Source organism: Lissotriton vulgaris, unplaced genomic scaffold, assembly GCF_964263255.1.
Source record: "Lissotriton vulgaris unplaced genomic scaffold, aLisVul1.2 SCAFFOLD_13385, whole genome shotgun sequence".
NCBI classification, from domain to species: Eukaryota; Metazoa; Chordata; class Amphibia; order Caudata; family Salamandridae; genus Lissotriton; species Lissotriton vulgaris.
The window spans coordinates 1,864-14,851 of NW_028253947.1; the positions used below are offsets into that span (position 1 = coordinate 1,864).

General features: G+C 35.1%; 1 protein-coding gene across 1 annotated transcript; it reads left to right on the forward strand.

Moving 5' to 3' along the window:
- The first annotated feature begins 453 nt into the window (after positions 1-453).
- On the forward strand, positions 454-12,589 carry LOC147660708 (uncharacterized). The gene is made up of 2 exons (XM_086951519.1): positions 454-486; positions 4,557-12,589. Exon 2 carries the CDS (start codon positions 4,596-4,598, stop codon positions 11,052-11,054), a length of 6,459 nt encoding a protein of 2,152 aa, XP_086807645.1. The 5' UTR covers positions 454-486; positions 4,557-4,595; the 3' UTR covers positions 11,055-12,589.
- Positions 12,590-12,988: the final 399 nt, after the last annotated feature.

Genomic DNA, 12,988 nt, shown 5'->3' on the forward strand with positions numbered 1-12,988 from the left:
GAGTTCACAAAAAAATAATTGTGGAGTTTCTGTGCTCTTGAATCACTAGCAATGATTGGTGGATTCAGATAGTTGAAAACTGAAAGTTAGGGTGTATGGTTATGTTGTGTGAAAGAAGCAATTTGAATGGTTTAAAAAAAGTCACCAAAAGCAAAAATACCCTGTATAGGCTGCTGTATTGACAGGTCAAACATCCTTGCTGAGTTAATTTGCAACATTGTAAGATAAACTTTTGAACCTTAGAGTTCAGTTAGGAGGGAGTTGCTATGGTAACAGATAGAAAGGTTTGAGAGGGGGATGGGTGTTGGTTTGAAAATAGTGAGGGAAGAGTTTTCATTGGTTGAATTAAGGCATATGTGTACAAAGATAGAGATTTTCTATGCCAGTCTTGGTTTCAGTGTATTGAGAGCACACCTTCTCCTCTGCTAAAGAAAAATTGGTGTGTGTGTCTGACACTGTTTTCAATCTCCAAAAGCATTTCTAAAGGTAAGTAATGATTCATTTAATTTAGATAGAGATTTATTTTCTCTATGGAGAATATTTGGAAGCAGATAGTTATGTTTTAGAAGTGAAATTGTATGTTAGTATATAAGTCCTGCGCAGTGTTTTTTACATGTTATTTAAAAATCGATTTTGGGTGCAAATGAATGGTATTTTTATTTGGCCTTTTTTATGATTGCCATGTGCAGTTGATGCATGACTTTAAACATGGGTAATAAGTGATGCACTGGTGGCGCCAGGCTTTTATAAATGAGGCCCTGACTTTGTTTGATGATATTGAGTGGTTGTAGTTAGGTTCTGTGCAGTGTTTCTTACATGTTATTGAAAAATCGATTTTTGGGTGCAATTGATTGGTATATGTATTTGGCCCTTATTTATGAATGCCATGTGCAGCTGATGCATGACTTTAAACATGGGTAATAAGTGACGCACTGGTGGCGCAAGGCTTTCATAAATAAGGCCCTGACTTTGTTTGATGATATTGAGTGGTTGTACTTAGGTTCTGTGCAGTGTTCCTTACATGTTATTCAAAAATCGATTTTTGGGTGCAATTGATTGGTATATGTATTTGGCCCTTATTTATGATTGCCATGTGAAACTGATGCATGATTTTAAACATGGGTAATAAGTGACGCACTGGTGGCGCAAGGCTTTCATAAATAAGGCCCTGACTTTGTTTGATGATATTGATTGGTTGTACTTAGGTTCTGCGCCGTGTTTCTTACATGTTATTGAAAAATCGATTTTTGGGTGCAATTGATTAGTATATGTATTTTGCCCTAATTTATGATTGCCATGTGCAACTGATGCATGACTTTAAACATGGGTAATAAGTGACGCACTGGTGGCGCAAGGCTTTCATAAATAAGGCCTGACTTTGTTTGATGATATTGAGTGGTTGTACTTAGGTTCTGTGCAGTGTTCCTTACATGTTATTCAAAAATCGATTTTTGGGTGCAATTGATTGGTATATGTATTTGGCCCTTATTTATGATTGCCATGTGCAGCTGATGCATGACTTTAAACATGGGTAATAAGTGACGCACTGGTGGCGCAAGGCTTTCATAAATAAGGCTCTGACTTTGTTTGATGATATTGATTGGTTGTACATAGGTTCTGTGCAGTGTTCCTTACATGTTATTCAAAAATCGATTTTTGGGTGCAATTGATTGGTATATGTATTTGGCCCTTATTTATGATTGCCATGTGCAACTGATGCATGACTTTAAACATGGGTAATAAGTGACGCACTGGTGGCGCAAGGCTTTCATAAATAAGGCCTGACTTTGTTTGATGATATTGAGTGGTTGTACTTAGGTTCTGTGCAGTGTTCCTTACATGTTATTCAAAAATCGATTTTTGGGTGCAATTGATTGGTATATGTATTTGGCCCTTATTTATGATTGCCATGTGAAACTGATGCATGATTTTAAACATGGGTAATAAGTGACGCACTGGTGGCGCAAGGCTTTCATAAATAAGGCCCTGACTTTGTTTGATGATATTGAGTGGTTGTACTTAGGTTTTGCGCAGTGTTTCTTACATGTTATTCAAAAATCGATTTTTGGGTGCAATTGATTGGTATATGTATTTGGCCCTTATTTATGATTGCCATGTGCAACTGATGCATGACTTTAAACATGGGTAATAAGTGACGCACTGGTGGCGCAAGGCTTTCATAAATAAGGCCTGACTTTGTTTGATGATATTGAGTGGTTGTACTTAGGTTCTGTGCAGTGTTCCTTACATGTTATTCAAAAATCGATTTTTGGGTGCAATTGATTGGTATATGTATTTTGCCCTAATTTATGATTGCCATGTGCAGCTGATGCATGACTTTAAACATGGGTAATACGTGACGCACTGGTGGCGCAAGGCTTTCATAAATAAGGCCTGACTTTGTTTGATGATATTGAGTGGTTGTACTTAGGTTCTGTGCAGTGTTCCTTACATGTTATTCAAAAATCGATTTTTGGGTGCAATTGATTGGTATATGTATTTGGCCCTTATTTATGATTGCCATGTGCAACTGATGCATGACTTTAAACATGGGTAATAAGTGACGCACTGGTGGCGCAAGGCTTTCATAAATAAGGCCTGACTTTGTTTGATGATATTGAGTGGTTGTACTTAGGTTCTGTGCAGTGTTCCTTACATGTTATTCAAAAATCGATTTTTGGGTGCAATTGATTGGTATATGTATTTGGCCCTTATTTATGATTGCCATGTGCAGCTGATGCATGACTTTAAACATGGGTAATAAGTGACGCACTGGTGGCGCAAGGCTTTCATAAATAAGGCTCTGACTTTGTTTGATGATATTGATTGGTTGTACATAGGTTCTGCACAGTGTTTCTTACATGTTATTCAAAAATCGATTTTTGGGTGCAATTGATTGGTATATGTATTTGGCCCTTATTTATGATTGCCATGTGCAGCTGATGCATGACTTTAAACATGGGTAATAAGTGACGCACTGGTGGCGCAAGGCTTTCATAAATAAGGCCTGACTTTGTTTGATGATATTGAGTGGTTGTACTTAGGTTCTGTGCAGTGTTCCTTACATGTTATTCAAAAATCGATTTTTGGGTGCAATTGATTGGTATATGTATTTGGCCCTTATTTATGATTGCCATGTGAAACTGATGCATGATTTTAAACATGGGTAATAAGTGACGCACTGGTGGCGCAAGGCTTTCATAAATAAGGCCCTGACTTTGTTTGATGATATTGATTGGTTGTACTTAGGTTCTGCGCCGTGTTTCTTACATGTTATTGAAAAATCGATTTTTGGGTGCAATTGATTGGTATATGTATTTTGCCCTAATTTATGATTGCCATGTGCAACTGATGCATGACTTTAAACATGGGTAATAAGTGACGCACTGGTGGCGCAAGGCTTTCATAAATAAGGCCCTGACTTTGTTTGATGATATTGAGTGGTTGTACTTAGGTTCAGCGCCGTGTTTCTTACATGTTATTGAAAAATCGATTTTTGGGTGCAATTGATTGGTATATGTATTTGGCCCTTATTTATGATTGCCATGTGCAACTGATGCATGATTTTAAACATGGGTAATAAGTGACCCACTGGTGGCGCAAGGCTTTCATAAATAAGGCCCTGACTTTGTTTGATGATATTGAGTGGTTGTACTTAGGTTCTGCGCCGTGTTTCTTACATGTTATTGAAAAATCGATTTTTGGGTGCAATTGATTGGTATATGTATTTGGCCCTTATTTATGATTGCCATGTGCAGCTGATGCATGACTTTAAACATGGGTAATAAGTGACGCACTGGTGGCGCAAGGCTTTCATAAATAAGGCCCTGACTTTGTTTGATGATATTGATTGGTTGTACATAGGTTCTGCGCCGTGTTTCTTACATGTTATTGAAAAATCGATTTTTGGGTGCAATTGATTGGTATATGTATTTGGCCCTTATTTATGATTGCCATGTGCAACTGATGCATGACTTTAAACATGGGTAATAAGTGACACACTGGTGGCGCAAGGCTTTCATAAATAAGGCCCTGACTTTGTTTGATGATATTGATTGGTTGTACATAGGTTCTGCACAGTGTTTCTTACATGTTATTCAAAAATCGATTTTTGGGTGCAATTGATTGGTATATGTATTTGGCCCTTATTTATGATTGCCATGTGCAGCCGATGCAAAACTTTAAACATGGGTAATAAGTGACGCACTGGTGGCGCAAGGCCTTTATAAATCAGACCCTGACTTTGTTTGATGATATTGAGTGGTTGTACTTAGGTTTTGCGCAGTGTTTCTTACATGTTATTGAAAAATCGATTTTTGGGTGCAATTGATTGGTATTTGCATTTGGCCCTTATTTATGAATGCCATGTGCAGCTGATGCTTGACTTTAAACATGGGTAATAAGTGACGCACTGGTGGCGCAAGGCCTTTAAAAATAAAGCCATGTGTTGCTATTGTATAAACTTAAATATGTTGCAATTTATTGTTTATATTGTTTGCTTTTTAACATTACTTTGTTGTTTGCTAATAGTGGTCTTTCATGTGTTTTTTTAACAGAACAACAGATTCAAATCAACTTCTGAAAAGGAAGCAAAAATGCCTTCAAGGCAAAGAAATATCAAAAATACCATACGGAAAAGGAGAACATCAACAACAGAGTTTATGGAATCCTCTTCAACAACTACTTCAAAAAACACCAGAAAAGCTTCTGGTAAGCCAATTAAGTCTTTTCTTCGCAACATATGTCGTAGGAAAAAAAATGAAATTGCTAATGTGAATATACAGAAAAAGTCAACAAATCTAAAAAGGAAAGAGAAGCCCACAAAAAATGTTTCCATTGGACCAGGAGAGAAGAGAATGGTTAGCAATAGAAGGGTAAATGTTTTTAGGGACATTCGTAGGCGAATGTTTCGCAATAGGGTAGTTTTAAATTTGCTAAAAAATGAAAAGAAAAGTAAACTAAAAGCTGCTTTTTACAAGAAAAAGAAAAGTGTAGAAAAGATTGTTGATCAGGCTTTTGAAGTTAAGAAAAAATTATTTATTTTAATAATCAATAGAATTAGGATACTTAATAAGGCAATGGATGTTTTCAAATCGAACAGTAGATGGAAAAGAATTATTAATCGGAGTAATTTTTGTGAAGTATTTTCTGGTGAATGGATGCATAGTTCAAGTTCTGAGCCTTTTTTTAATGAGGAGAGTTACTTTCAGGAAAATGATTTGGTGCATGCAGTTGACACCAGTGGTCGTGCATATGAGGTGAAAGATAGTTGTGTGATGGAAAAAGAGAAACTTGTATCTAGAGATGCAGAAGAGGTCTTAGCTGATGAAGTTTTAGGGAGACGTACTAAGGGTCCAGTGTACACATGGAAATGCAGTAGTATTTGTAGTGTGCGACAGGAATCAATTGATTTGCTTCGAAATTTCTTACGTACATATAGTAAAAAAAGTCTCAAACAAAAAATGAAGATCCTGCAAGAGTTAGATCCTTGCAGAGTGAGAGAAAGCACAGGTTTGCAAGGGCATTCACTAGCATGTCTTTCTAGAAAAGTTTGTCGGAGTGTTTTTCATCATTTTAGGATGTTAGCAGTGCATCATAATAACGTAAGGAAATTAGTGAGGAAGTTGTATTATGCAAAAAGTCCTGCACTTAAGCTTAAACAGTTAAATAGTGCTCTTTTGCATGGATCTGAAGTGGATGTGAAGACTATTTGTGAAGAAATTGAGTTTTGTTATTTTGGGAACAAAGAGGACAGTGTAGAAATAGATATAGTAATGGATGGTAATGCAGAAGATAATGGACAAATTTCAAGTATTGAAAAGTTTGATGAGGAAATTATCAAGTTTAAGGTGAAATCAAGTGAGAGGCCTAATGTAACTTGTGTGTGTTGTCGACGGACTCATTATAAAATTCAGACTAGGTTAGTTGATTTATATGCAAAAAGTGAATTGGAAAATAATAGTGAATGGGAGGATTTTGTAAGTTATTTGTTGGTGGAGAATTCTTTTGATTTGAGTTTGGATCAGCGTATTTGCACTTATTGTTTGAAAAAATTAAATGAAAATAGAATGCCTGCAAGAGCAGTTTATAATAATCTTCAGTTGATAGATATTCCTTCTGAATTGATGGATCTAAATACTTATGAATCTATTTTGATTCAATGTGTCCATCCTTTTCAGGCTATTGTTCGCATGGAGCCTAAGACAGGGAAATTGCCTCCATCAGATTTACTGAGAGGATTAAAGGGAAGAGTTGTTTATTTGCCTCTAGATGTAAAGAAAAATATTAATACAATTGGTGTAGAAAGAGTAGAAGAAGATCCTTTAGTTATTCTAGTTAATGGGGTTCCAACAAAGAGTAAGAAAATTTGGCAAGATTTAGTGGATGTTAAAAAAGTCAAGAAGGCAACGTTGTATTTAGTTAAAAACAATGAGTACTACAAACATGTAAGTGTTGGAGTAGAGGAAACAGCTACAGAAGAAGATAGTGATTCTTCAGTTGGTCAAATTGAAAAAGTTGATGTGTCTAGAACTGAAGAAATATATGAACATTATACTGTTCATCCTTTGCATTCCAAAGAAGTAATGGGAAATGCAATTGACTTGTTTCAAATGAAGGCAGCAAAAGGAAGTCCCATTAGTGTATGGGAAGAAAGTTTGGAAGCTCGTTGTTTTCCACAATTATTTCCAACAGGTTGTGGTGGACGATATGATGATCGACCAGTTCAAATTCCTGCAGCTGAATACCGGACTCTAAGATTATATGCAGAAGATCCAAGGTTTCGTCAATGCATTCCATATTTATTTCATCTACTGTTTGAAAGTGATTTGTCTGGGCTTTCTTATGCAGTTAATCATATATTAAAAAGTGGACCTCATTTGCAAAATGTATGTGCAAGGGACTTTATGGAGAAAGTTAATCTGCAAGACAGTATTTTGGAATCTCAGCTAATCAATCTCATGGCATGTCAACGTGGAACCAACGAGTATTGGTTTCGTCGTCATGGAGAATTGAAATGTATGCTAAGAAACTTAGGAACTCCTACATGGTTCCTCACTCTTAGCTGTGCTGAGTATGCCTGGGACGATTTACTTCAATTTCTACGAGAGGCAAATGAAAACATACCAAATATAGAATTGAAAACACCAGGAGAACTGTGTTCTTTAGATCCAGTGAATGTTTGCAGATATTTTAATCATAGATTTGAAGCTATGATGTCTTTTATTACCAACAAAAAAAATCCTCCCCTTGGAGAGGTTTTGGATTTCTTTTGGAGGAAGGAATATCAAGCGAGAGGTGCTCCTCATATACATATGTTGTTGTGGATTAAAGATGCACCCAAATTTGGATCAGATTCAGATGAAACAGTGATGAGTTTCATTGAAGAGTATTCAACATGTGCTGTTCCAAAATCTACTGAAGAAAACAATTTAAGGCAACAAGTTTTACGTTTTCAATCTCATCGTTGTGGAAAGTACTGTCGTCGAAAATTTAAAAACAAGGAAAAGTACTACACGAAATGTCGTTTTGCATTTCCTCGACCAGTGATTTCTAAAGGAAGAGTAAATAATTTGATGTCATCTCTACGACATACTGTGACGAGAAAATCTCCCAAAAACACATATAATTTGAAAAGAAATGAAGAATCTAAGTACATCAACGATTACAACCCAGTGATTTTGTCCATGTGGAATGCTAACATGGATATTCAGTTCGTTGCTGACAACTCTATTGCTGTGGCTCGATATGTGACATCTTACATCACCAAAAAAGAAAAGACAGAACTGAAGGAAATGTGGGAGGACATTTCACATGAAAAGAGTCTAAGCAAGAAATTATACAGTTTCAGTCTGAAGATGTTGTCGCATCGAGAAATTGGAGCATATGAATGTTCTGATCGGTTATCATCAGCAAGTCTCTATGCCAAATCAAGAACAATCATTTGGGTGAGTCTTGGTCTTGCTGCAACACGAAACCGAGTTTTGAAATCTGTACAAGAAATTGAATATTTGGCGGAAAAAGAACCAAACAGTACAGATATTTTGAAGACAAATATGTTGGATACATACTATCCAAATAGAAGTACTCACCTTGAGAACACATGTTTGTATGAAGTTCTTCAAAACTACAGTTATAAGAGGAACATCACAGAAGATATCAATAATGGAAAATATGCACTCATTGGCTATGAAGGATGTCTAGTGAAGCAGAAAAAAGGCCATTTGATTAATCATCGAAAATTGAGTTGTGAAGTTCCAGACAAAAGAGAATTTTACTATTTAGCTCTTTTGCAACTCTTTAAGCCATGGCGTACAGAAGAGGAACTACTTGGAGATTTTCTCTGTTATGAAGACTCTTTTAATGCAACTAAGGATACCATAGAATGTCCTATTTTTCTAAATTATCTGCAAATGTTGAATGAAGAAATGGAGCAAGAAACCACAATTGCTGAAGAGATAGCTAGAAACAGTTCTCAAGATAGTCAGAGTTCTACTTCATTGAGCCAGGATCCACTAGGAGGACCAATTATCCAAAATGAAGCTGCCACTGCCATGGATGAGGTGGAAAGAGCTATGGAACAAGCTCAAGAGGATGGAGTTAACTTAGAAGATTTGGTAACGCAACTAAACATTGAGCAGAAAAAGATATATGATGAAGTCACAGAGCAGATTGAACATGGATTCAGACATGAGAAAAAAGAGTGCTCATGTATATTATTTGACCCTGTCCGACTGTATGTAAGTGGAGAAGCGGGGACAGGAAAAAGTTTTCTAATTAAAGCCGTTGCAAGTTATCTGCAGAAAAGGACTGATTCACCACTGTCTTGTGTTGTAACTGCTCCAACTGGTCTGGCAGCACATAACATTAAAGGGATTACTCTACATCGTTTATTGATGCTGCCAGTTGAACATGATAATAAATTGCATTACAACAAGCTATCTGGAGATGCGTGTTCTGAAGTTTCAAGAGTCTTGAAGAAAATGAAACTTCTTATCATAGATGAAGTAAGCATGGTCTCAAATCTAATGCTTGCTTTTGTGCATTTGAGAATGCAAGAAATTCTTAAAACAGACTATGATGTGTTATTTGGAGGAAAACACATTATTGTTTTTGGAGATCTATTGCAGTTGACTCCAGTAAAAGGACAACCAGTGTTTAAAATGCTCACGCATGAAGATACCAGGAAGTCCCTTGGAAGCATTGGAAATGTTAATATATGGCTAAATTTTAAATATGCTGAACTGCTTCAAAATATGCGACAGGCCAAGGATGAAGATTATAAAAATATTCTACAAGATGTAAGAATTGGAAAAATGACTGAGAAAGGGAAAAAAGCTTTGCATAGTCGATTAATTTCAAATTTGTATGCAAATGAAAACATTCTTCCAGAGAATATTTTTAAAAAAATGACTGAGAAGAAATCTGGGATATGTTTGATGCCAACTCTGCAAGAATGTTCCATCTTCAATCAAAAAATGTTAGACTTAGAAAATGAAGAGATTGTGAAACTGGAAGCAATAGATAAAATAGAGCATATGGGTGCAACAATTGTTTTGTCAGAAAATTTGAAAACTAAATTGCATTCATTGGAGAAAAGTATTTCAAAAACAGCTGGTTTTGAAAAGACTCTGAATGTGTGTTTAAATTGTCGTATCATTTTGAGAAGGAATTTAAATGTTGAAAGCGGTCTGGTAAATGGAGCAATGGGTTATGTTGTTGATTTTGTGAATTACAGAAATAGAGATGGAATTGAATTTTTAAAAATAAAATTTGATGGCATTGAACAAGTACAACAAATAAGTCGTTGTTCTGCTAGATTTTTACTTGTAAAAGACTTATATGTTCGCCGAAAACAGTTTCCTGTTTGTTTGGCGTATGCGGTGACAATTCATAAATCTCAAGGTTTAAGTGTAGATAGTGCATTGGTGAACATTGGAAGATCTGTGTTTAAAGAGGGTATGGCATATGTGGCATTATCTCGAGTCAGAACTTTATCAGGATTGTACTTGATTGCGTGTGATGAGACAAAGATTTCTGCCGATCTAGATTGTGTTAAAGAATACAATAGGTTAAGAAGAGAGTATGCTCCACATTTGCCTCAATATCCTCTGTTTGAAAAACGTGTGGTAGGCCGAAAAAGAAGAAATGAGGATAATTGTAGTGAGGTAGTTGCAAAAAGACAAAAAGTAGAGAAAACTGTAATTGAAAACAGGAAGAAAAAGAATTGTGGAGAAAATGTTGTTGGATTTCAGTTTGAAAACAGTTCTGGTGTCAACTGCTATGCTAATGTAGTGGTTAATGTTGTTTTTTTTCTTAAAAGTTTACAAGAACAGATTGTTGAAAATCGGGATCAAAGATTGTGTGGTTTATTGAATTCTGTGTTTCAGAAATGTAGCAGTGTTACAGCACAAATAGAAAGTGTAACAGAAATTCGAAATATTTTAGATTTGTGTTCTGGTCAAGATAAATTTTCACAGAACATTCAGCAGGATTGTCAGGAATTTTTAATGTATATGTTTGGTGTTTTGGAAGATGAAGGTGTAGATGTAGATAATCTTTTCAGTCTTTCTTATCAATGGCAGCATGACTGCCACAATTGTAGTTTATCAAGTACTACTACAATAGACACTGAAAGATTTATATATTTGACTTTACCAGACTGTAAATCAGTGTCTTTTAAAAATCTAGTTAAAGCAGCAGATCATAATATGGTGTGTACCCAATGTAACTGTACAATGCTGTCCACATTATTTATACAAAGGTATGGGCAGTATATTATTTTAGTTTTCCAACGATGTAGACCTGATGGAACTAAATTGACAACTTCTATCAAAAATTTTGTGGCTTCTCAGTTATCAATTTCTGGAAGGACCTTTACAACTGAAGCTATTATTTATCATGATGGATCTTCGACCACCTCAGGACATTATACATGCTACTTAAAATCTGAAAATGGATGGAGTTACTGCAATGATTCTCATTTAACTTATAAACAACGTTTGCCTTATGACTCTACAAATTCTTATCTAGTGTTTTTAAAACCAAAGTTTTAGTAAAGGGAATTGGCCTTTGAAGACGGGAATAGTTAATAAAAGTTAGTTAGTTAGTTAGTTAATCTAATATTTGAAATTATTTATCTCATGTAGATACTTTAAGTGGATCTCAAAGTAAAAAATACTGATATATCTGACACAAATTGGCCGTGAGGAAAATGTAAGATATGATGTTGTTAGAAGTTGATGAAATCGAAGTTATAGAGCACAGCAGACTTTTTTTCACCAAAAGGACCTTCACTATCTGCAATCTCATGTAGATACTTTAAGTGGATCTCAAAGTAAAAAATACTGATATATCTGACACAAATTGGCCGTGAGGAAAGTGTAACATATGATGTTGTTAGATCTTTTTTCATAGGAAGTCGATGAAATGGAAGTTATAGAGCACAGCAGACTTTTTTCCACCAAAAGGACCTTCACTATCTGCAATTTGGTCTCACGGAAAAGTAAGTGAATCAAAGATTAGTGTACTTATATGAGATGTATGTTTGAATGGGTTTTTTTAAACACAATCTTTTAGATTGTGTTTTTTTTTTCCCGCTGTTATATGATGAAGACTTTGATCTCACTAATTTAAGTGAAATTCAATATATTCTGAGAACAGCAAAAATAAATAATGTAACATATTGTAGAAGTTATTGTGTAGTTTGCATTGTGTAATTTATATTGTGTTCACATTGTCTTATACTCATTTTCTTTTTCACCCTTATTTACCTCTCTTTACTAATTTACACTCTTTTTTCATCGCTGTTTCTTTAGTGCACTTCATTCACAACTTCTTAATCTAATAGGAACTGTCTGCATTTCCTCTGTTCCTTCCACCACTTTTTATCTTTTTCATATTCTCACAGTACCACTGCTTTAGTTTCCTAACCCTCTCTTTCTTTTTCTCCTTTTTTTTTCTTTCGCATCCATTGTACTGTAGTTCACTTAGTTCTTCCTTTTGTCTTTCTGTGTACTTACTCTCTCACTCCTGTTTTATCCATCGTTCTATACTAACTTCATTCCTTTCATCCCTTCACTCTGTTACTTTACTTCACTCACTCTCAATCATCTTCTATTCCTCTTTTTTATTTATAGTTTCTCAATCAGACTTCTCTCCTTTTCACTCATTTTTCTTTTATTTTCTTATCTTTACTGATTTTGATTTGATATCTTACATTCTTTTAGTATCTTATTTACCTTTAGGAATTTGTTCTCTTTCTATTTCTTTTTCCTTTTTTTTTCTCTTTCTACATTACTTTCTTTCTGTTTTTGTATCCTTCACTATTGCATCATTTCTTAGTAAACTTTTGTAGATTTTTAAACCTCATGAACTGTTGTTTCTATTTTATTATATATTTTTAAGAAATTATAACGTGTTTTTTCTTTTATCTTTCATAGATACAAGTTTGCATTGATTATATGGTAAGTGTGTTTACAAAATCTTTTTTGTTATCACCTTTTGTTTTATTTTCACTATTTTTCTGTCACCCTACCGCACCCCTATTTCCTTACTTTGCTTCCCTCACTTATTCTTTTGTTCCATGTTTACTTCCGACCACATTCAATTTCTTTCAGTACTTCTGCCTATGCACACTCCTTCACTTACCTTTTTTACTGGTTCACTTAGTCCCTTTGTGACAGTCCTTCTTTTACTCTCTCTCTTGTTTGTCTCTATTACTCCCCATGTGTTACCCTTATTCACTTACATGTACCCTCTTTCACCCCTTTTTACTTATATTCACTGATATTTACTTTCCCTCAATCACTGCTATTCTTTTCCTCTGATTCCGTCACTACCTGACATTCCCATACTTAACTGTCCTTCTTTTTACTTTCAACATCCATTTACAATCTCCCTTAACCTCTGCTTTAGTCTTCTTCCTATTTCTTCTTTCTTTTGCTCCCTTATTCATTTTTCTTTTCTCAGTTACTTCCTTTTACACTTT